The sequence below is a fragment of the Dreissena polymorpha genome, chromosome 11, assembly GCF_020536995.1.
Source record: "Dreissena polymorpha isolate Duluth1 chromosome 11, UMN_Dpol_1.0, whole genome shotgun sequence".
Taxonomy (NCBI): domain Eukaryota; kingdom Metazoa; phylum Mollusca; class Bivalvia; order Myida; family Dreissenidae; genus Dreissena; species Dreissena polymorpha.
Window position 1 is genome coordinate 53,952,267 of NC_068365.1, and position 25,675 is coordinate 53,977,941.

The window sequence follows — 25,675 nt, forward strand, 5'->3', positions numbered from 1 at the left end:
CATGTAAGGATTTACTGACTTCTTCTAGAACACTTCATAAAAAGATGAAAACTTAAATACTCCTTTGAACAACAAGAATTTGATAACATGTTCGTCAGAGCTGTCACACCTAAAATTAGCAAAATGCAATAAAATTGTGTTTTTCTTTTTTTTTTAATTGGGATGTGTCAATTTTTCCCCACTTAGGATTGCTTGTTTTTTTACATCCAAAATAGCTATTTTCATTCCACTTTGGTAACGTCTACATAATGTACATAAAAAGTTTTTTTTTCTAAATGGTTAACACTACAAAATGGCAACTTTAAGCTGTTTGGCTGTGTCTTCAACAAAAATGTTATTTTTCTAAAAGTTGAGCTTAATCAGCCTACATTTATGTTTTTGCAGATTTTATTCCACTGAACTACTACTGCTTCTGACTAAGAAATACTGCTTGAATGGTTTCAATGTATAAAGCTATGCAATTAGATTGGCAGAATAGACAAATAAACCAAATGAAGCGCACAAACATTAAGGTGAAAAAACTAGTCTCTTATAAAATACATACGATACTGTTTGTGATTGGTCAGCTAAGATTGTTATGATAGGCAGCCAGTTAGTGAAGCTGACAGAATTGCAGATCTGGTTCAAGACCTTTCTCTAGAATGTAATCCACGAGCCACAATAGAAATAAACAATGTCAAAAGATATACCTAGTTTTTAGATATCACATAAATTTTTCAATTTGCTCGCTTGCTGGCCTTTTCGGGCCAAAATTCATTGAACAAGTTGCTTTTAAGGTACAGAGAATAGGCCATTTGATTAGAGGAAAATTTCTGTTTAACTATGTACCTCTCAATTGCAACTGGCCACTTGTCCTTCAGCCGTTCTTCTTGTATCATGACAGCGGTGTTGTAGAGAGATTGCTGGAAATAGAACAATAGTGACATTAAATGATGTGAGGTGAGAACATGGAAAATGATTGTTAATATTAAAACTACATGTAACATGATCTATTTCCTGTATGTCCTGTGTGTCCATAAAAATGCTGATGTGCTTCTTTGTCTGCAAATGTTTGTGGAATAACCTCATTTACTCTTGTAGAATTTTTTTTTTTCTCATCAGCATTTCCAAAATCCTAGACTTATGTTTTAATGGCCTTTTTCTCACTGTATATAATGAACTGATAACAGAATCTGTTCAATCAGTTTCTGCAATGTTAACTCCACAACATACCATTAAGGGAGTGGCCATTGGTCAATGCATGTAATATGACCCACCCCATGGTCCAGTGTTCTGGATCATGTTACTGACCCAATAGTCAGAGTCATGTGACTAACCCAGTGTTCTGGGTGATGTGACAAACCCAGTGGTCAGGGTCATGTGACACACACAGTGGTCTGGGTCATGTGACACACACAGTGGTCTGGGTCATGTGACCCACCCAATGGTCCAGGCCATGTGACTCACCCAGTGGTCAGGGTCATGTGACCCACCCAATGGTCCAGGCCATGTGACTCACCCAGTGGTCAGGGTCATGTGACCCACCCAATGGTCCAGGCCATGTGACTCACCCAGTGGTCAGGGTCATGTGACTAACCCAGTGTTCTGGTTGATGTGACTCACCCAGTGGTCAGGGACATGTGACCCACCCAATGGTCCAGGCCATGTGACTCACCCAGTGGTCAGGGTCATGTGACCCACCCAGTGGTCCAGGTCATGTGACTCACCCAATGGTCCAGGTCATGTGACTCACCCAGTAGTTTTAGTTATTGTCCGTGTTCAGGGTAATGTAACACACCCAGTGGTCCGGGTCATGTAACACACCCAATGGTCTGGGTCATGTGACTCACCCAATGGTCCAGGTCATGTGACTCACCAAATGGTCCAGGTCATGTGACTCACCCAGTAGTTCGGGTAGTTTTCCGGGTCATGTGACTCACCCAGTGGTCCGGGTCATGTAACACACCCAGTGGTCCAAGTCATGTAACACACCAAGTGGTCCGGGTCATGTAACTCACCCAGTGGTCCGGGTCATGTTTCACACCCAGTGGTCCGGGTCATGTAACACATCCAATGGTCCCGGTCATGTAAAAAACCCAATGGTCCGGGTCATGTGACTCACCCAGTGGTCCGGGTGATGTAACACACCCAGTTGTCCGGTCATGTAACAAACCCAGTGGTCTGGGTCATGTAACACACCCAATGGTCCAGGTCATGTAACTCACCCAGTGGTATGGGTCACGTGACTCACTCAGTGGTCCGGGTCATGTTACTCACCGAGTGGTTCAGGTCATGTAACTCACCCAGTAGTTCGGTAGTTGTCCGGGTCATGTAACACACTCAGTGGTCCAGGTCATGTAACTCACCCAGTGGTCTGGGTCATGTGACTCGCCCAGTGGTCCAGGTCATGTGACTCACCCAGTGGTCCGGGTCATGTGACTCACCCAGTGGTCCGGGTCATGTGACTCACCCAATGGTCCGGGTCATGTAACTCACCCTGTGGTCCAGGTCATGTGACTCACCCAGTGGTCCAGGCCATGTGACTCACCCTGTGGTCCAGGTCATGTGACTCACCCAGTGGTCCGGGTCATGTGACTCACCCAGTGGTCCGGGTCATGTGACTCACCCAGTGGTCCAGGTCATGTGACTCACCCAGTGGTCAGGGTCATGTTGACTTACCCAGTGGTCAGGGTCATGTGACTCACCCAGTGGTCCGGGTCATGTGACTCACCCAATGGTCCGGGTCATGTAACTCACCCTGTGGTCCAGGTCATGTGACTCACCCAGTGGTCCAGGCCATGTGACTCACCCAGTGGTCCGGGTCATGTGACTCACCCAGTGGTCCAGGTCATGTGACTCACCCAGTGGTCAGTTTCTGCAATGTTAACTCCACAACATACCATTAAGGGGTTGGCCATTGGTCAATGCATGTAATATGACCCACCCCATGGTCCAGTGTTCTGGATCATGTTACTGACCCAATAGTCAGAGTCATGTGACTAACCCAGTGTTCTGGGTGATGTGACAAACCCAGTGGTCAGGGTCATGTGACACACACAGTGGTCTGGGTCATGTGACTCACCCAATGGTCCAGGTCATGTGACTCACCCAGTAGTTCGGGTAGTTGTTCGGGTCATGTGACTCACCCAGTGGTCAGGGTCATGTAACACACCCAGTGGTCCGGGTCTTGTAACACACCCAGTGGTGCGGGTCATGTAACTCACCCAGTTGTCCCGGTCATGTAACACACCCAGTGGTCCGGGTCATGTAACACACCCAATGGTCCGGGTCATGTAACACACCCAGTGGTCCAGGTCATGTAACACACCCCATGGTCCGGGTCATGTGACTCTCCCAGTGGTCCGGGTGATGTAACACACCCAGTGTCTGGGTCATGTAACACATCCAGTGGTCCGGGTCATGTAACACACCCAATGGTCTGCGTCATGTAACTCACCCAGTGGTCGGGGTCATGTGACTCACTCAGTGGTCCGGGTCATGTTACTCACCGAGTGGTCCAGGTCATGTAACTCAACCAGTAGTTCGGTAGTTGTCCGGGTCATGTAACACACTCAGTGGTCCAGGTCATGTAACTCACCCAGTGGTCTGGGTCATGTGACTCGCCCAGTGGTCCAGGTCATGTGACTCACCCAGTGGTCCGGGTCATGTGACTCACCCAGTGGTCCGGGTCATGTGACTCACCCAATGGTCCGGGTCATGTAACTCACCCTGTGGTCCAGGTCATGTGACTCACTCAGTGGTCCAGGCCATGTGACTCACCCTGTGGTCCAGGTCATGTGACTCACCCAGTGGTCCGGGTCATGTGACTCACCCAGTGGTCCGGGTCATGTGACTCACCCAGTGGTCCAGGTCATGTGACTCACCCAGTGGTCAGGGTCATGTGACTCACCCAGTGGTCAGGGTCATGTGACTCACCCAGTGGTCCGGGTCATGTGACTCACCCAATGGTCCGGGTCATGTAACTCACCCTGTGGTCCAGGTCATGTGACTCACCCAGTGGTCCAGGCCATGTGACTCACCCAGTGGTCCGGGTCATGTGACTCACCCAGTGGTCCAGGTCATGTGACTCACCCAGTGGTCAGTTTCTGCAATGTTAACTCCACAACATACCATTAAGGGGTTGGCCATTGGTCAATGCATGTAATATGACCCACCCCATGGTCCAGTGTTCTGGATCATGTTACTGACCCAATAGTCAGAGTCATGTGACTAACCCAGTGTTCTGGGTGATGTGACAAACCCAGTGGTCAGGGTCATGTGACACACACAGTGGTCTGGGTCATGTGACTCACCCAATGGTCCAGGTCATGTGACTCACCCAGTAGTTCGGGTAGTTGTTCAGGTCATGTGACTCACCCAGTGGTCAGGGTCATGTAACACACCCAGTGGTCCGGGTCTTGTAACACACCCAGTGGTGCGGGTCATGTAACTCACCCAGTTGTCCCGGTCATGTAACACACCCAGTGGTCCGGGTCATGTAACACACCCAATGGTCCGGGTCATGTAACACACCCAGTGGTCCGGGTCATGTAACACACCCCATGGTCCGGGTCATGTGACTTTTCCAGTGGTCCGGGTGATGTAACACACCCAGTGTCTGGGTCATGTAACACATCCAGTGGTCCGGGTCATGTAACACACCCAATGGTCTGCGTCATGTAACTCACCCAGTGGTCGGGGTCATGTGACTCACTCAGTGGTCCAGGTCATTTTACTCACCAAGTTGTCCAGGTCATGTGCCTCACCCAGTAGTTTGGGTAGTTGTCCGGGTCATGTAACACTCCCAGTGGTCCAGGTCATGTAACTCACCCAGTGGTCTGGGTCATGTGACTCACCCAGTGGTCCAGGTCAGGTGACTCACCCAGTGGTCCGGGTCATGTGACTCACCCAGTGGTCTGGGTCATGTGACTCACCCAATGGTCCGGGTCATGTAACACACCCAGTGGTCCAGGTCATGTAACTCACCCAGAGTTCCAGGTCATGTTACTTACCAAGTGGTCCGGGTCATGTGACTCATCCAGTGGTCTGGGTCATGTGACTCACCCAGTGATCTGGGTCATGTGACTCACCCAGTGATCTGGGTCATGTGACTCACCCAGAGGTCCGGGTAATGTTACTTACCAAGTGGTCCAGGTCATATGACTCACCCAGTGATCTGGGTCATGTGACTTACCCAGTGGTCTGGGTCATGTGACTCACCCAGTGGTCCGGGTCTTGCCACTCATCCAGTGATCTGGGTCATGTGACTCACCCAGTGGTCAGGGTCATGTGACTCACCCAGTGGTCAGGGTCATGTGACTCACCCAGTGGTCCGGGTCATGTGACTCACCCAATGGTCCGGGTAATGTAACTCACCCTGTGGTCCAGGTCATGTGACTCACCCAGTGGTCCAGGCCATGTGACTCACCCAGTGGTCCGGGTCATGTGACTCACCCAGTGGTCCAGGTCATGTGACTCACCCAGTGGTCAGTTTCTGCAATGTTAACTCCACAACATACCATTAAGGGGTTGGCCATTGGTCAATGCATGTAATATGACCCACCCCATGGTCCAGTGTTCTGGATCATGTTACTGACCCAATAGTCAGAGTCATGTGACTAACCCAGTGTTCTGGGTGATGTGACAAACCCAGTGGTCAGGGTCATGTGACACACACAGTGGTCTGGGTCATGTGACTCACCCAATGGTCCAGGTCATGTGACTCACCCAGTAGTTCGGGTAGTTGTTCGGGTCATGTGACTCACCCAGTGGTCAGGGTCATGTAACACACCCAGTGGTCCGGGTCTTGTAACACACCCAGTGGTGCGGGTCATGTAACTCACCCAGTTGTCCCGGTCATGTAACACACCCAGTGGTCCGGGTCATGTAACACACCCAGTGGTCCGGGTCATGTAACACACCCCATGGTCCGGGTCATGTGACTCTCCCAGTGGTCCGGGTGATGTAACACACCCAGTGTCTGGGTCATGTAACACATCCAGTGGTCCGGGTCATGTAACACACCCAATGGTCTGCGTCATGTAACTCACCCAGTGGTCGGGGTCATGTGACTCACTCAGTGGTCCAGGTCATTTTACTCACCAAGTTGTCCAGGTCATGTGCCTCACCCAGTAGTTTGGGTAGTTGTCCGGGTCATGTAACACACCCAGTGGTCCAGGTCATGTAACTCACCCAGTGGTCTGGGTCATGTGACTCACCCAGTGGTCCAGGTCAGGTGACTCACCCAGTGGTCCGGGTCATGTGACTCACCCAGTGGTCTGGGTCATGTGACTCACCCAATGGTCCGGGTCATGTAACACACCCAGTGGTCCAGGTCATGTAACTCACCCAGAGTTCCAGGTCATGTTACTTACCAAGTGGTCCGGGTCATGTGACTCATCCAGTGGTCTGGGTCATGTGACTCACCCAGTGATCTGGGTCATGTGACTCACCCAGTGATCTGGGTCATGTGACTCACCCAGAGGTCCGGGTAATGTTACTTACCAAGTGGTCCAGGTCATATGACTCACCCAGTGATCTGGGTCATGTGACTTACCCAGTGGTCTGGGTCATGTGACTCACCCAGTGGTCCGGGTCTTGCCACTCATCCAGTGATCTGGGTCATGTGACTCACCCAGTGGTCCAGGTCATGTGACTCATCCTGTTGTATGGGTCATGTGACTCACCCAGTGGTCTGGGTCATGTAACTCACCCAGTGGTCCGGGTCTTGCCACTCATCCAGTGTTCTGGGTCATATGACTCAACCAGTGGTCTGGGTCTTGTGACTCACCCAGTGGTCTTTGTCATGTGACTCACCCAGTGGTCCGGGTCATGTGACTCACCCAGTGGTCCAGGTCATGTGACTCACCCAGTGGTCCAGGTCATGTGACTCACCCAGTGGTCCGGGTCATGTGACTCACCATGTGATCCAGGTCATGTGACTCACCCAGTGGTCCGGGTCATGTGACTCACCCAGTGGTCTTGGTCATGTGACTCACCCAGTGGTCAGGGTCATGTGACTCACCCATTGGTCCCGGTCATGTGACTCACCCAGTGGTCAGGGTCATGTGACTCACCCAGTGGTCCGGGTCATGTGACTCACCCAGTGGTCAGGGTCATGTTTGATGGCCTCATCAAAGTACTTCAAGGCTCGAGGCTTGTTACCCAGCTCCATGTTCACCACGCCAAGCTGTAACATGCAAAATGTAAACAATAGTGCACAAGGGTGGTAAAGGTCTATCACTCCAAGAAAAAACAAGAGATGTGTTTGTCAGAAACACAATGCCCCCTTTTGCGCCGCGTTGAAGCCATAAATTGGACCTTTGACCTTGAAGGATGACCTTGACCTTTCACCACTAAAAATGTGCAGCTCCATGAGATACAAATGCATGCCAAATATCAAGTTGCTATCTTCAATATTGCAAAAGTTATGAAGAAGGTTTAAGTTTTGGTTAAGTTTTTGAATTTGTCTTTTTGACCTTTGACCTTGAAGGATGACCTTGACCTTTCACCACTCAAAATGTGCAGCTCCATGAGATACACATGCATGCCAAATATCAAGTTGCTATCTTCAATATTGCAAAAGTTATGACCAAGGTAAAAGTTTTGGTTAAAGTTTTGGGATACACACACACACACACACACACACATACAATGACAGACAGGCCAAAAACAATATACCCCCGATCTTTCGATCCGGAGGCATAAATATGAACAAACATCTTTATAATACTGGTAAAACTCTGACAACCAAGATGACAAATGCATGGACATCTACACAATACTGGTACCGACACTCCAAGCTGGAATATGCACAATATGGGTTAAGCTATGACAATCCAAAATGAAATATCCATGAACATCTACACAATACTGAGAAAGCTCTTGATACCAAATAATTGGGACTGACCATCTTCCATGTGTAAATAAACAAGATGCTACATTCAATAAATGCTTATGCCCCAGGAGAAGCTTGGTAAGCATTGATTCATAGGCCCATAGGGATAAGTATACATGTGTAAGTACAAAAAATGAGGTCTATGTCAAGGTCAAAATGGGGTCAAGTAGTGTGGGTGTTTTGAGATTTTTAATAGAATATATACATGCACTACACCAACCTTTATAACAAGAGCTTGTCACAGTAGTGCCAAATCCCCGCCGAAATGTGTTTGCTTGTATGACAACATTTGTTATAGAGAGTAGAATAATATTTGTAAAACATGGCACCTGTGTCATCTATTTATATTTCAATGATCAATTAATTATATACTGTTGGGATTATGCTGTAGAGAATTAAATATATGGACATGAAAGAAAGGGAGGTAATTAAAAAAGAAGAATATAAACAGGTACTGTTCTTGATCACGTATTTTTTCTTAAACTCCTCTATTCACTTTACAGTGAATACTTCAGTGTTCAATTTAAAATATTATTGTACAATTAGATAAAGGGAGATATTAAAATTGAAAAGCTAAAATATTTATTATGAAATTAAATTTAAAGATCATTTAAAACTAGAGCTTTGTCACAGACGTGACGAATACCCCCACATGCCGCATTGACACAGAATATTTAGCATGTTGTCTTCACAAAAAACAGTGGACACCATACTCAATGTTTAAAACGCACTAAGTGACCCCGTGACCTAGGTTTTGGCCTGGCATGGCCCATGTTCGAACTTGGCCTTAAGATCACCTAGATAAAACTTCTGACCAAGTTTGGTGAAGATCGAATAAAACTACTTGAATTAGAGAGCAGACACCATGCTGAATGGTAAAAAACACACTAAGTGACCCTTAGACCTAGTTTTTTGCCCATGTTCAAACTTGACCTAGAGAACAAAACTTCTAGTGACCTGAAAATCAATAGGGGTCATCTGCCAGTCATGATCAATGTACCTGTGAAGTTTCATGATCCTAGGCGTAAGCATTCTTGAGTTATCATCAGGAAACCATTTTACTGTTTCGAGTCACTGTGACCTTGACCTTTGACCTAGTGACCTGATAATAAACAGGGGTCATCATGATCAACGTACCTATGAAGTTTCATGATCCTAGGCGTAAGCATTCTTGAGTTATCATCCGGAAACCATTTTACTGTTTCGAGTCACTGTGGCCTTGACCTTTGACCTAGTGACCTGAAAATCAATAGGGGTCATCTGTCAGTCATGATCAATGTACCTATGAAGTTTCATGATCCTAGGCGTAAGGATTCTTGAGTTATCATCCGGCAACCATTTTACTATTTTGAGTCACTGTGACCTTGACCTTTGACCTAGTGACCTGAAAATCAATAGGGGTCATCTGCCAGTCATGATCAATGTACCTATGAAGTTTCATGATCCAAGGCCTAACCATTCTTGAGTTATCATCCGGAAACCATTTTACTATTTCGAGTCACTGTGACCTTGACCTTCGACCTAGTGACCTGAAAATCAATAGGTGTCATCTGCCAGTCATGATGAATGTACCTATGAAGTTTCATGATCCTAGGCCTAAGCGTTTTTGAGTTATCATCCGGACCGACGGACGGACGGACAGACGGACAGACCGACGGACGGACGGACAGACCAACCGACCGACATGTGCATAACAATATACCCCCTCTTCTTCGAATGGGGGCATAATAAATAAATAAAGGGTGATAATTCAAAAACTACAGCCAAAAGAGTTATGGTTCTTAGTAACTGCACTTCTTCTACTTGCTATCTGTTTATATTTAACGTTTCAAGTAAATCCCTTCAGTAGATTTAGATTTATGCTCCGAACAAAAATGTACTTTGAAATTATATAAAAGGGGAGATAATTTAAAAAAACTAAGGTAGATAGAGTTATTATTCTTAGTCACTGCACTTCTCCTACTTGCCATCTGTTTATATTTTAAGTTTCAAGTAAATCCCTTTAGTAGATTTAGAGTTATGCTCCGCACAAATTTACTTTGAAATTATATAAAAGGGGAGATAATTAAAAAACTAAGGTAGATAGAGTTATGGTTCTTGGTCACTGCACTTCTTCTAGTTGCCATCTGTTTATATTTAAAGTTTCAAGTAAATCCCTTCCGTAGATTTAGAGTTATGCTCCGGACAAAAATTTACTATGAAATTATATAAAAGGGGAGATAATTAAAAAACTAAGGTAGATAGAGTTATTGTTCTTGGTCACTGCACTTTTCCTAGTTGCCATCTGTTTATATTCTAAGTTTAAAGTAAATCCATTGAATAGATTTGGAGTTATGCTCTGGACAAAGTTTCGGACGGAAGGACGGACGCACAGATGCACAGACGGACGGGACCAATTACTATATCCCCTCCGAATTTTTTTTCGGCAAATTTCGGGATAACAAGCAGTATCAATGTTAGAAAAAAAGGCTAAATTTTGGGCAAACTAAGAATTTGGGCATTAATCCAAAAGTAGGTCAATGTAAAGGTTAAAACAAGAGCACCGCATAACGGGTGCCACGCTCGGCTGCGAAAGCTTGTCAGATTTTTTTTTTTTTTTAGAGGTCACAGTGACCTTGACCTTTGACCTAGTGACAAAAAATGGGTGTGGCGTGTAGAACTCATCAAGGTGCATCTACATATAAAGTTTCACAGTTGTAGGTGGAAGCACTTTGATTTTAGAGGCAATGTTAAGGTTTTTGTTAAAGTTTTATATTAGAGGTCACAGTGACCTTGACCTTTGACCTAGTGACCCAAAAATGGGTGTGGCATGTAGAACTCATCAAGGTGCAGCTATATATAAAGTTTCAATGTTGCAGGTGGAAGCACTTTGATTTTAGAGCCTATGTTAAAGTTTGATATTAGAGGTCACAGTGACCTTGACCTTTAACCTAGTGACCCAAAAATGGGTGTGGCGTGTAGAACTCATCAAGGTGCATCTACATATGAAGTTTCAAAGTTGTAGATGGAAGCACTTTGATTTTAGAGCCAATGTTAAGGCTTTAGCACGACGCCTACGGCAGACGTCGGACTAGCTTGCTATGACAATAGCTCGGGTTTTCTCTGAAAACAGTCTCCCTAATAAGGTGATGAGATGTTGGTGTGTTGATTGTGTTCAAATAAGAAAGCAAAATTGGGGTTACATGAACTGTGCCATTTTGGCTAAACCAAGACTTTGGATCTTCTAAATAATAAAGCCCAAATTCGGTCAATATGAAGTTCAAAATGATGTGAAGTGATGTTGGTGTTTTGATTGCATCAATGCAAGAATTCAAGCTTTGTAGCAAGCATTATGCTTGGCAAGCAATCAGCATTGACTGGTTCATACTTCATGAGTACTCACATTGTAATGGACATCAGCATTGACTGGTTCATACTTCATGAGTACTCACATTGTAATGGACATCAGCATTGACTGGTTCATACTTCATGAGTACTCACATTGTAATGGACATCAGCATTGACTGGTTCATACTTCATGAGTACTCACATTGTAATGGACATCAGCATTGACTGGTTCATACTTCATGAGTACTCACATTGTAATGGACATCAGCATTGACTGGTTCATACTTCATGAGTACTCACATTGTAATGGACATCAGCATTGACTGGTTCATACTTCATGAGTACTCACATTGTAATGGACATCAGCATTGACTGGTTCATACTTCATGGGTACTCACATTGTAATGGACATCAGCATTGACTGGTTCATACTTCATGAGTACTCACATTGTAATGGACATCAGCATTGACTGGTTCATACTTCATGAGTACTCACATTGTAATGGACATCAGCATTGACTGGTTCATACTTCATGAGTACTCACATTGTAATGGACATCAGCATTGTCTGGTTCATACTTCATGATTACTCACATTGTAATGGAAATCAGCATTGACTGGTTCATACTTCATGAGTACTCACATTGTAATGGACATCAGCATTGACTGGTTCATACTTCATGAGTACTCACATTGTAATGGACATCAGCATTGACTGGTTCATACTTCATGAGTACTCACATTGTAATGGACATCAGCATTGACCGGTTCATACTTCATGAGTACTCACATTGTAATGGACATCAGCATTGACTGGTTCATACTTCATGGGTACTCACATTGTAATGGACATCAGCATTGACTGGTTCATACTTCATGAGTACTCACATTGTAATGGACATCAGCATTGACTGGTTCATACTTCATGAGTACTCACATTGTAATGGACATCAGCATTGACTGGTTCATACTTCATGAGTACTCACATTGTAATGGACATCAGCATTGTCTGGTTCATACTTCATGATTACTCACATTGTAATGGAAATCAGCATTGACTGGTTCATACTTCATGAGTACTCACATTGTAATGGACATCAGCATTGACTGGTTCATACTTCATGATTACTCACATTGTAATGGAAATCAGCATTGTCTGGTTCATACTTAATGAGTACTCACATTGTAATGGACATCAGCATTGACTGGTTCATACTTCATGAGTACTCACATTGTAATGGACATCATCATTGACTGGTTCATACTTCATGAGTACTCACATTGTTATGGACATCAGCATTGTCTGGTTCATACTTTATGAGTACTCACATTGTAATGGAAATCAGCATTGTCTGGTTCATACTTCAGGAGTACTCACATTGTAAAGGACATCAGCATTGTCTGGTTTATACTTCATGATTACTCACATTGTAATGGACATCAGCATTGTCTGGTTCATACTTGAGAGCTGTTTCATACACAAAGATGGCGTCTTGGTGGCTACAAACAAAGCAAACTCCTTTAAAATGTAAACATAACTGAAATATAGTAATGTCATGTGCTTGAGAAATAAGGATTTAGTTTTGTTAAGGTTTCTTATAAAATTTTCAATTGCAAATACAGTAAAACGGCTTATCACTATCAAACTCAATACTGACACTTTCACAATATTTGCAATTTAGATACATTTGTACAGCAATTATCATTAAACATCTTTAACTCTATGTTCATATTGTGATTTTTTATTGAGTCTCGCTTTGGGAAAACAGGGCTTAGTGCATGTGGGGAAAGTGTTATCCCTGATTAGTCTTTGTGAACAAGTCTGGCTCATATGGGCCAACACTACATGTGCATGCATTAAGCCGTGTGTTCCCACAGCCAGGCAAATGCATTAAGCCCTATGTTCCCACAAAGAGATTCATGCATTAAGCCCTGTGTTCCCACAGCCAGGCTCATGCGTTAAGCCCTGTGTTCCCACAGCGAGGCACATGCATTTAGTGTTGAGTTCCCACAGCGAGGCTCATGCATTAAGCCCTGTGTTCCCACAGCCAAGATCATGCATTAAGCCCTGTGTTCCTACAGCCAGACTCATGCATTAAGCCCCGTGTTCCCACAGCGAGGCTCATGTATTAAGCACTGTGTTCCCACAGCAAGGCACATGCATTAAGCCCTGTGTTCCCACAGCGAGGCTCATGCATTAAGCCCTTTGTTCCCACAGCCAGACTCATACATTAAGCCCTGTGTTCCTACAGCCAGGCACATACATTAAGCCCTGTGTTCCTACAGCCAGGCACATACATTAAGCCCTGTGTTCCCACAGCGAGGCTCATGCATTAAGCCCCGTGTTCCAACAGCCAGGCTCATGCATTAAGCCCTATGTTCCCACAGCGAGGCTCATGCATTAAGCCCTGTGTTCCCACAGCCAGACTCATGCATTAAGCCCTGTGTTCCCACAGCCAGACTCATGCATTAAGCCCTGTGTTCCAAAAGCGAGGCACATGCATAAAGCCCAGTGTTCCCACAGGGAGGCTCATGCATTAAGCCCTGTGTTCCCACAGCGAGGCTCATGCATTAAGCCCTGTGTTCCCACAGCCAGGCACATGCATTAAGCCCTGTGTTCCCAAAGCGAGGCACATGCATAAAGCCCAGTGTTCCCACAGGGAGGCACATGCATTAAGCCCTTTGTTCCCACAGTGAGGCTCATGCATTATTTAAGTCCTGTGTTCCCAAAGCGAGGCACGTGCATTGAGCCCTTATGTTCCCATAGCGAGGCACATGCATTAAGTCCTGTGTTCCCACAGCCAGGCTTATGCATTATTTAAGCTCAGTGTTCCCACAGCAAGGCAAATGAATTAAGCCCTATGTTCCCACAGCGAGGCTCATGCATTAAGTCCTATGTTCCCACAGCGAGGCTCATGCATTAAGCCCTGTGTTCCCACAGCGAGGCTCATGCATTAAGCCTCATGTTCCCACAGCGAGGCTCATGCATTAAGCCTCATGTTCCCATAGCGAGGCACATGCATTAAGCCCTATGTTCCCACAGTGAGGCTCATGCATTAAGCCCTATGTTCCCACATTGAGGCTCATGCATTAAGCCCTATGTTCCCACAGCGCGGCTCATGCATTAAGCCTAATGTTCCCACAGCGAGTCTCATGCATTAAGCCCTATGTTCCCACAGTGAGGCTCATGCATTAAGCCCTATGTTCCCACAGTGAGGCTCATGCATTAAGCCTCATGTTCCCACAGCGAGGCACATGCATTAATCCCTATGTTCCCACAGTGAGAGGCTCATGCATTAAGCCCTATGTTCCCACAGCGAGGCTCATGCATTAAGCCCTATGTTCCCACAGCGAGGCTCATGCATTAAGCCCTGTGTTCCCACAGCGAAACTCATGCATTAAGCCCTGTGTTCCCACAGCGAGGCACATACATTAAGCCCTGTGTTCCCACAGCGAGGCTCATGCATTAAGTCCTATGTTCCCACAGGGAGGCTCATGCATTAAGCCCTGTGTTCCCACAGCCAGGCACGTGCATTAAGCCCTGTGTTCCAACAGCGAGGCTCATGCATTAAGCCCTGTGTTCCCACAGCGAGGCACATGCATTAAGTCCTATGTTTGCACAGCGAGGCACATGCATTAAGTCCTATGTTCCCACAGCGAGGCTAATGCATTAAGCCAGCCCTATGTTCCCACAGCCAGGCATATGCATTATTTAAGCCCTGTGTTCCCACAGCAAGGCACATGTATTAAGTCCTATGTTCCCACAGCGAGGCACATGCATTAAGTCCTATGTTCCCACAGCAAGGCACATGTATTAAGCATTATGTTCCCACAGCAAGGCACATGTATTAAGCCCTATGTTCCCACAGCAAGGCACATGTATTAAGTCCTATGTTCCCACAGGGAGGCACATGCATTAAGCCCTATGTTCCCACAGCGAGGCTCATGCATTAAGCCCTATGTTCCCACAGCCAGGCATATGCATTATTTAAGCTCAGTGTTCCCACAGCAAGGCAAATGAATTAAGCCCTATGTTCCCATAGCGAGGCTCATGAATTAAGCCCTATGTTCCCACAGCCAGGCTCATGCATTAAGCCCTATGTTCCCACAGCGAGGCACATGCATTAAGCCCTATGTTCCCACAGCGAGGCTCATGCATTAAGTCCTATGTTCCCACAGCGAGGCTCATGCATTAAGCCCTATGTTCCCACAGCGAGGAACATGTATTAAGCCCTATGTTACCACAGCGAGGCTCATGCATTAAGCCCTATGTTCCCACAGCGAGGCACATGCATTAAGCCCTGTGTTCCCACACCAAGGTTCATGCAATAAGCCCTATGTTCCCACAGCGAGGCTCATGCATAAAGTCCTATGTTCCCACAGCGAGGCTCATGCATTAAGCCCTATGTTCCCACAGCGAGGCACATGCATTAAGCCCTATGTTCCCACAGGGAGGCTCATGGATTAAGCCCTATGTTCCCACAGCGAGGCACATGCTTTAAGCCCTGTGTTCCCACAGCAAGGCTCATGCATTAAGCCCTATGTTCCCACAGCGAGGCCGATGCATAAAGCCTTATGTTCCCACAGCGAGGCTCATGCATTAAGCCCTATGTTACCACAGCTAGGCTCATGCATTAAGCCCTAAGTTCCCACAGTGAGGCTCATGCATTAAGCCCTGTTCTCCCACAGCGAGGCTCATGCATTGAGCCCTATGTTCCCACAGCAAGGCACATGCATTAAGCCCTGTGTTCCTACAGCCAGGCACATACATTAAGCCCTGTTTTACCACAGCGAGGCACATACATTAAGCCCTGTGTTACCACAGCGAGGCACATGCATTAAGCCCTGTGTTACCACAGCCAGGCACATACATTAAGCCCTGTGTTCCCACAGCCAGGCACATACATTAAGCCCTGTGTTCCCACAGCCAGGCACATGTATTAAGCCCTGTGTTCCCACAGCGAGGCTCATGCATTAAGCCCTGTGTTCCCACAGCAAGGCACATGCATTAAGTCCTTTGTTCCCACAGCGAGGCACATGCATTAAGCCCTGTGTTCCCACAGCAAGGCACATACATTAAGCCCTGTGTTCCTACAGCCAGGCACATACATTAAGCCCTGTGTTACCACAGCCAGGCACATACATTAAGCCCTGTGTTCCCACAGCCAGGCACATGTATTAAGCCCTGTGTTCCCACAGCGAGGCTCATGCATTAAGCCCTATGTTCCCACAGCGAGGCTCATGCATTAAGTCCTATGTTCCCACAGCAAGGCTCATGCATTAAGCACTATGTTCCCACAGCGAGGCTCATGCATTAAGCCCTGTGTTCCCACAGCGAGGGTCATGCATTAAGCCCTGTGTTCCCACAGCGAGGCTCATGCATTAAGCCCTGTGTTCCCACAGCGAGGCACATACATTAAGCCGTGTTCCCACAGCGAGGCTCATGCATTAAGCCCTATGTTCCCACAGCGAGGCTCATGCATTAAGCCCTATGTTCCCACAGCAAGGCTTATGCATTAAGCCCTATGTTCCCACAGCGAGGCATATGCATTAAGCCCTGTGTACCCACAGCGAGGCTCATGCATGCAGCCCTGTGTTCCCACAGCGAGGCACATACATTAAGCCGTGTTCCCACAGCGAGGCTCATGCATTAAGCCCTATGTTCCCACAGCGAGGCATATGCATTATTTAAGCTCAGTGTTCCCACAGCGAGGCACATGCATTAAGCCCAATGTTCCCACAGCGAGGCTCATACATTAAGACGTGTTCCCACAGCGAGGCTCATGCATTAAGCCCAGTGTTCCCACAGCGAGGCTCATACATTAAGCCGTGTTCCCACAGCGAGGCTCATGCATTAAGCCCAGTGTTCCCACAGCGAGGCACATGCATTAAGCACTGCGTTCCCACAGCCAGGCTCATGTATTAAGCCCTATGTTCCCACTGCGAGGCACATACATTAAGCTGTGTTCCCACAGCGAGGCTCATGCATTAAGCCCTATGTTCCCACAGTGAGGCTCATGCATTAAGCCCTGTGTTCCCACAGCGAGGCACATACATTAAGCTGTGTTCCCACAGCGAGGCTCATGCATTAAGCCCTATGTTCCCACAGCGAGGCATATGCATTATTTAAGCTCAGTGTTCCCACAGCGAGGCACATGCATTAAGCACTGCATTCTCACAGCCAGGCTCATGTATTAAGCCCTGTGTTCCCACAGCAAGGCCCATATACCTTATTTTTGTTTAAGAAATGTCATATATGACCATGTTTTAGATTGTAGTTCTAACAAGTAGCCAGAATGATATAAAGTGTGCCGTACCGCTTCAGTTTCATCATGATGTCACCCCTGTTGATCCAGCCCTGTACATAGTCAGGTCTCATCTCTGTAGCAGTCCTCAATAACTGAAATAGTCTTGAAATCTCAATAAGCACTCTAAAATCTTTTTATGGTTTATGTTTGAGTCAGTTGTAAGCGGCATGTTTATTAAAATGAAAAGGTTTTGTCGAACCTTTCTTCAAAATTTAAATCATCAAGATTTGTATAAAAAAAACATATGGTATGATGTTGAAATGCTTGCCCCCACCCACTCTAGTTTAGTTTAAACCTATTTATTTTAGCTTGATTGCATTAAAAGCCTCAGACTTATTGAAATGCATCCACTCTACACCCACACCCTCTTAAACAACACATAATCCTACTCACATAATAAGTAATCCCATTAACAAAACACTTGGTCTCACTCATTAGACACCCAGACCCACTCATCCAACATGTTATCCTACTCACACAATAACGAATCCCATTTACACTACACATTTTCCCACTACCTCCAATCACCTGATTCCACTCACATAACCCCTTATTTCCCTAACACAACATGTAATACAGAACTTAATTTCCATTTTAAACAAGAACTATGGCAATACCACAAAATCAGGTTTTCAACATTAAAGAAATTATTTAATATACCGGTAAATAATTGTGCAATTGGTTTGCATGTTAGCCACCTTAATGAACAAATTAAGCACACAATCTCTATCTAGTTCTTTTAGCAGAAAACAGTTTTTCTATTTAAGTAACAGTGATGTTGACCTTGATTAAAATGGTACTAAATAAAGTCAAAAGCTGTGCATGTTAGCAACCAACATACACTATTTAAGAACAATAATCCCATACAGAACTCAAACTTTTGAGAGTATAAACAATTTTTTTAGAAACAGTGACCTTGACCAAACTGATCCCAATGTAATCTCATGCCATTTATACATGTTAGTTTCATGCACCAACACTTTCAACACAGTATCTCCACTTTAAAAGCAAGTTATTAGCATTTGTTTTAATAAAAGTTATTTGTACATTCACCTGACTGGTTTCAAATGTATTCATCCTTAAAAAGGAAGCAACATAAATGTGTGTAAAAATTACACGCTTTTCTGCCACACCCTGTGGAAGCCATATTTTCAACAGAATGGAAACATTTTTGAACTTGGTAGAGATATATTTAAAACAAATGTTCTAAGCAAGTTGAATACTGAATTGGCATTTCCTTTTAACTTCATACGTGAGCACATGGATTCACTAGCCATTTAATGAAAACTGCCCTGCCCGCTTACGGCCATTTTATTCAGCTGACCTCAGTACAAATGTTATGAGAAAGTTTTATGAAGCTTTAAAAGAAATGTGACTTCTGTAGTGCTCAAAAGGTTTCAGTACAGAGATATACCACAAACTGACTTGCCCTCTGCAGAAATGTTTTTCAACAGAACAGACCAATTTTTGAACTTGGCTGGGATATCATTTTGAAAAAGCAGTTAGGACTGAAAGTGTATCTCAAAGAGTTTTTAAAGCCATATAAAGAAAATTGTGTACCAGAACTATTGTCTAACTCAGCTAAAATATCATTAAAACAAGGTATTTGGGAAAGTTTCATGAAGTTTGTGGAAAAGAAAGAGACTTCAGTACAATTCTCAAGGATTTACTTCAGCCCCACCCCAGGTGACCCAGTTTTAAATTCTGCCTAGACATTATTAAGACAAATGTTCTGACTCTAGTTTCATGAAGATTGGGAAATAAATGAGGCCTCTAGTGTTCACAAGGTAAATGTCTGCGATCCACATACGAAAGTGGCCTTAAAAGCTTACCGTAAGCGCCATATGCTGGGCGAGCTAAAAATGTGACTTCTTGTGTTCAATAGCTTGTCTTCAATTCATTCTAGTGACCTTATTTTTGATAAAGAATGACACAGTTTTATATTTGACAGGGATATCATTTGGAACAAGATGTGTTTGTGAAACACTATGCCCCCCCCCCATATATTTTACCTTTGACCTTGAAGGATGACCTTGACTTTTCACCACTCAAAATGTGCAGCTCCATGAGATACACATGCATGCCAAATATCAAGTTGCTATCTTCAATATTGCAAAAGTTATGGCCAATGTTAAAGTTTGATACAAACAAACCAACAAACAAACAGACAGGGCAAAAACAATATATATATATATATATATATATATATATCTTTATTGCCTCCATTTTCTGAAGATGTACATGATACAAACAAACGATACAAACATAGCACAAATACAAAAGACAGTCAATGTAAATAAGTAGAGATTAAGTAAAATTGTTATGTATATAATTATATACATGTAAACACATAGATTGTTTTGAAGCATGACCCTTGGTTATCGCAAGGGTGTACTTTCTTTCTCAGTTCTTTGAACGCGTCATATTGATACCCTAATAAGCGTCCTGTGCACTTTTACTTATAAAAAATAAAGCGAAATTTGGAAGTGCCAGGTTTAGGGTTCGACGACATGCATGAAGTTCTGTTGATGACTATATACTGCAAGTACCAATTGTAGAAAATTGGCGCAGTTAATCAGAAACTCTGGATAGAGTTCTATAGGCATCAAGTCTGCTATGACGTCATCGATCATTCCCATGAGGTACAAGATCAGTGTTGCAGGTTCTGCGGTTTTTAAGTGTTCATGCAGTGGTGCGCTTAGTGACCGGACAGTTTCCAGGAACTCAAAAAGTGCGTGTACCACTTCGATGTGCATGTACTGGTGTGTGCACTTTGAGCATAAGACGGGTTGTTCAGGAGGTTTATTGCAACATAAACGAGACAGGAACTTCATAAGCGGTAGGCTGATGTCCCCCAGAATAGACTGGGGGACATTAAAATGTTAACCAAGTTTCATGAAGATTGGACAATAAAGGTGGCCTCTAATGTTATAGAAGCAAAACAAACCATGGACAAAAGTATCCAAAAAAAATAATCATATAATATATCCCAACTAATAAAACATTAGATTGCACGCACATACCACCTAAATTCACTCACACCACACCTGTCCCACTCAAACCACGTATGATCCACATCAAATAACACTTGCTCCCACATATACAACATCCTATCACACCAATACCACATCTCATACCATCAATTCACATCTGAATTCATTCAAACCACAAATGATCCCACTCAAATTCGATGCCACTCACACTTGACCCTACTTAACCCTAATGTGATCCCTCTCAAACCACCTCCCCTCAAACTCACATTTCACCCTTCTCAAACCTTATATGATCCCAATCAACCATATCTGATCCCTCTCTCGCTTGATCCCACTTCCACATGGGTCTACTCACTCCTATTCAAAAACACCTGATACCACTCACACCACATAAGATCCCAGGCACAACTATTCCCACACTTGAGTCCACTACCAACTCATGCGATCCCACTCACACTTGAGCCCACTACCACCTCATGCGATCCCACTCACACTTGAGCCCACTACCACTTCATGCAATCCCACTCACACATGAGCCCACTACCACCCTTGGATCCCACTCACACTTGAGCCCACTATCACCTCATGCGATCCCACTCACACGTGAGCCCACTACCACCTCATGTGATCCCACTCACACTTAAGCCCACTACCACCTCATGTGATCCCACTCACACTTGAGCCCACTACCACCTCATGTGATCCCACTCACACTTGAGCCCACTACCACCTCATGCGATCCCACTCACCTCATCAGCCTCCAGCAGCCTGCTGTTATCCCTTGAGTATAGTGAGGCCAAGTTGAGGAACACGTTCAAGTGACTGGGGGCCACACGTGCTTGGTAACTGCGACCTGAGAAACATTATATGAAATACTGAGCACTTTCAAGCTGCCATATGAGCCTGGTTCTGGGAATTCTGGGCTTAATGCATGTGTGAAAAGTGTTGTCCCAGATTAGCCGGTACAGTACGCACAGGCTAATCAGGGACAACAATTTCCCCTTTCACTGGATTTTAGATTTTTGCTCAGAAGAGAAGTCCTTTAAACAAAAAACCTAACAATAAAAGCGGAAGTGTCATACCTGATAAGCCTGTGCCAACTTCACATGCTTATCTGGGACTACACTTAGCGCACATGCATTAAACCCCATTCTCTCAGAGCAATGCTCTATTACAGAAAATTGAAGTAACTGATTGTTCAAATCCTGACATGAGTGCCCCCTTAATGTTTATAAAGAGGCATTATGCTCAGTCGGTCCTCTCAACAGAGTATGGATTGTTATTTCAAAATTTCTGTTTGAATGATCATACATGAATTACATTGTGCACACGTTGTACAATGTCGTATTTTGAGCATTTGACTTTTGACCTCTAAATGTGACTTTGACCTTTGGGCCAGGTGCATGGATCTTTCACGAAACAAAACGTCTCTACATAGAAAGAATTTGTGGCCAACACCTGATAAATGATTAAGGCTACAGTCTGGACAAGCAGTATTGATACAAAAAAATTGACCTTTGATCTCTTTGACAGTGTAGGACATGGTCTAAAACATGACACTCAGTCTTTACATGTGAACATTAGTGAAAACATTTTCAAAAGCCAATAAAACATGTTCGGTGTGTCAACATTGACAATAAAAAATAGACAAAAAAGGGCGAGAAATATTTTCCAGGGTCCCACATAAATGTGGACTACACATCCAAGATTTGACCCCTGGCCTGGCCAAATAACTGGTGTGGGATTGGTCATGAAATCCTTTCTAGGGCTATTGTCCTCGCACCTCGGATTCAAGTTGGGTTGTTGTCAGTCCTGCCTAAGTATGTACACTAAGTACAGACATTCCTGCTTAACCAATAAATGTGTTCGTGGGTAAAGTGACAGCTGTGATAAAACTGACTGTTAAAAAACGCAAAATTTCAGCAAACAAAACACACAAAAAAACAACAACAAAATAACTTGCAAATCATAATGTGATTAATGTCACAATGTCAAAATACTCACATCCTTAAACAGTTTTAAGTCTAGTTTTGTTGTTTAGTATTGAGTTTGGCATTGTTGACCTTCACATGAAGTTTCATTTGAAACCCTTAATTACTTTGTGAGTTATGATGTGAACAAACAATTAATTCTGCATAATTGGGCTCCTTACTAGATACAACACAAGGGAAACAACTGTAGAGAGTTACAGTTCATGCACTCTGGACTCAACCATAATGTCCTCTTTAGATTTATAATTTAGATAATATAACAGTATAATAATCTAACTATTAAAACATTGCAATAGGTCATGAGGACACTCTGTAAACTAAAAGCAACAATAAACCATAAGAATAATGCAAACAAGTAGGGCAAGTAAAAACGGAGTTGAGGTATAAAACGCCACCGAAGGTAGGCAGGACAGACACAGCATTTACCATACAATTCTCTTAGGGGACATAAAACCTAATTCAACCTTTGATGACAGGGGGGAAGAGGTTCTTGGCTGCCAGGAAGGCCTGCTCTGCCTCATCAAACCTCTGCAGGGTCTTCAGGGTGCGTCCCACATTCTGGTGGGCACCAATGTCATCCGGCTGTACACTGGGCGTTGATAACGGTAAAAATGTAATCTTACAAGTTTGTCTTTGAACGTCATCTTAATCATTGTTATCATATTCATATAAGACTAATCCAACAGATTCTAATATAATTTTGTCGTGCTATAATGGCATATCCTTTACATTTCTCAAGTCAACTAGAATTCCGCTACTTAAATATGTTGCCTTAAAGAACAAAACTTAAGTATGACAGTCAATTTGTGTACAATCTTATTTAAACTAATCTAATCAAAAGCGGAGTTACTGAAATGTGACAAGATCAAACTTGCCCAAAATATATAACTTTGTCATTTTAATATAGTTCAAAAAGCTCCATTATGAAAATCTTCACAATTTACAGTATGCACAAACCGCTGACAATGCCACAACAAAGTTACCTTATCTTGTTGATATATTAGTTAAAAAATAAAATACATAACATGCCCCCATGTCATACCTTGCTGCCTTCTGAAAGTATCCCAGTGCCTCCTCCCACTTCTCTTCCTTCTCCAGGGCATGTCCCACATTGTTCCACAGCTTGGCATTCTGCTTGTTTACCTTTAAGGCAGACCGGAACAGTGTGTACTCTGATGTCCTGTGTGAAATAGAGAACAGTCTGTACTCTGATGTCATGTGTGAAATAGAGAACAGTGTGTACTCTGACGTCCTGTGTAAAATAGAGAACAGTGTGTACTCTGACTTCCTGTGTGAAATAGATAACAGCGTGAAGTCTGATGTCCTTTGTAAAATAGAGAACATTGTGTACTCTGAGGTCCTGTCTGAAATAGAGAACAGTGTGTTCTCTGATGTTCTGTGTGAAATAGAGAACAGTGTGTACTCTGGCGTCCAGTGTGAAATAGAGAACAGTGTGTACTCTGATGTCCTGTGTGAAATAGAGAACAGTTTGTACTCTGATGTCCTGTGTGAAATAAAGAACAGTGTATAATCTGATGTCCTGTTTGAAATAGGGAACAGTTTGTACTCTGATGTCTTGTGTGAAGTAGAGAACAGTGTATACTCTGATGTCCTGTTTGAAATAGAGAACAGTGTGTTCTCTAATGTTCTGTCTGAAATAGATAACAGTGTTTACTCTGATGTCCTTTGTAAAATAGAGAACAGTGTGTACTCTGAGGTCCTTAGTGAAATATAGGAGCAGTGTGAACTCTGATGTCCTGTGTGAAATAGAAAACAGTGTATACTCTGATGTCCTTTGTAAAATAGAGAACAGTGTGTACTCTATGGTCCTTAGTGAAATATAGGAGCAGTGTGAACTCTGATCTCCTGTGTGAAATAGAAAACAGTGTGTACTATGATGTCCTGTGTGAAATAGAGAACACTGTGTACTCTGATGTCTTGTGTGAAATAGAGAAGCAGTGTGAACTCTGATGTTCTGTGAAATAGAGAAGAGTGTGTTCTCTGATGTCCTGTGTGAAATAGAGAACAGTGTGTACTCTGATGTCCTGTGTGAAATAGAGAAGCAGTGTGAACTTTGATGTCCTGTGAAATTAAGAACAGTGTACACTCTGATGTCCTATGTGAAATAGAGAACAGCATGCACTCTGATGTCTGTGAAATAGAGAACAGTGAGCACCCTGATGTCTGTGAAATAGAGGACAGTGAGCACTCTGATGTCTGTGAAATAGAGGATCAGTGCGCTCTGATCCACCTTCAAGGAAGACAACCTTATGAGAATAGTAAATATATTGGGTTTTAATACAATGCAATCTTAAGTATGATGCACTTTTAAAATAGAGAGCAGTCAAATGTTTAGCTTGCAATATCAAGAATTATTTGTTCTAGTTAACATACAACATATGTCCTATATGTATATGTTTGATATGACTATACTGAATCACATAGCCATTATGGCTATGTTCTTGCCAAGAATACATAACTTTTATTTGCATCTGAGTGTAGGATGCAGGCCAACAAATTGTCGTGATAATACACATCTGTCAATGTTCTACCCAACAGTGTATGTACTTATTTATGATTTCAGAGTATGTTGGAATTGATATGCACCTTCTTTTATTGTAATTCATATTCACCAGTTCTGTTCTAACATATATAAAACAGTCTATGCTCTATCCAATAACTACCAGTATATGTTCTTACTCATATCTAATAGACAAGGGACAAAATTGTCACAAAACCAGGTTTTCAATTTGAAAAAAAGGGAGACAATTCAAAATGTGCATTGTTACTGATTGTTCCTAGTTACCCCCCTTGTGTCAAATTCAATCTCCTTTTTAGTTGTGGCGACCTTGATTTCAATTTGTAAAAAAGTCTGATAAAGGGACACAATTCAAAATGTGCATTATTACTGATTGTTCCAAGTAATCCCCTTGTGTCAAATTCAATCTATTTTTAGTCATGGCGACCTTGACCTTGAAGATATCGACATAATTCTTTCGCATTAAACACCGTCCAATGATTGTGAACAAATGTACCGAGTAATTTAAAAATCTCACAATGAATGACATAGTTATGGCCCGGAAAAGATCATTTATGGCTATATTTGACCTTTGAACTCAAAGTGTGACCTTGACGTTGCAGATAACAACGTAATTCTTTCTCATGACACACCGTCCAATG

At 43.7% G+C, this 25,675-nt stretch overlaps 1 protein-coding gene across 23 annotated transcripts in view; it reads right to left on the reverse strand.

Annotated features, from left to right (window-relative positions):
- LOC127851279 (protein O-mannosyl-transferase TMTC3-like) overlaps window positions 1–25,675 on the reverse strand; it is a 93,362-nt gene that overhangs the window by 37,405 nt on the left and 30,282 nt on the right. For all 23 annotated transcript variants that reach the window (XM_052384931.1, XM_052384955.1, XM_052384954.1 and 20 more), the window contains 7 exons: window positions 23,538–23,675; window positions 22,960–23,084; window positions 21,254–21,357; window positions 17,521–17,603; window positions 12,631–12,703; window positions 7,082–7,168; window positions 829–902 (listed from right to left, as the gene is read on the reverse strand). In XM_052384931.1, coding sequence (XP_052240891.1) covers window positions 829–902; window positions 7,082–7,168; window positions 12,631–12,703; window positions 17,521–17,603; window positions 21,254–21,357; window positions 22,960–23,084; window positions 23,538–23,675 — 684 coding nt within the window. The remainder of the gene's footprint in view (window positions 1–828; window positions 903–7,081; window positions 7,169–12,630; window positions 12,704–17,520; window positions 17,604–21,253; window positions 21,358–22,959; window positions 23,085–23,537; window positions 23,676–25,675) is intronic.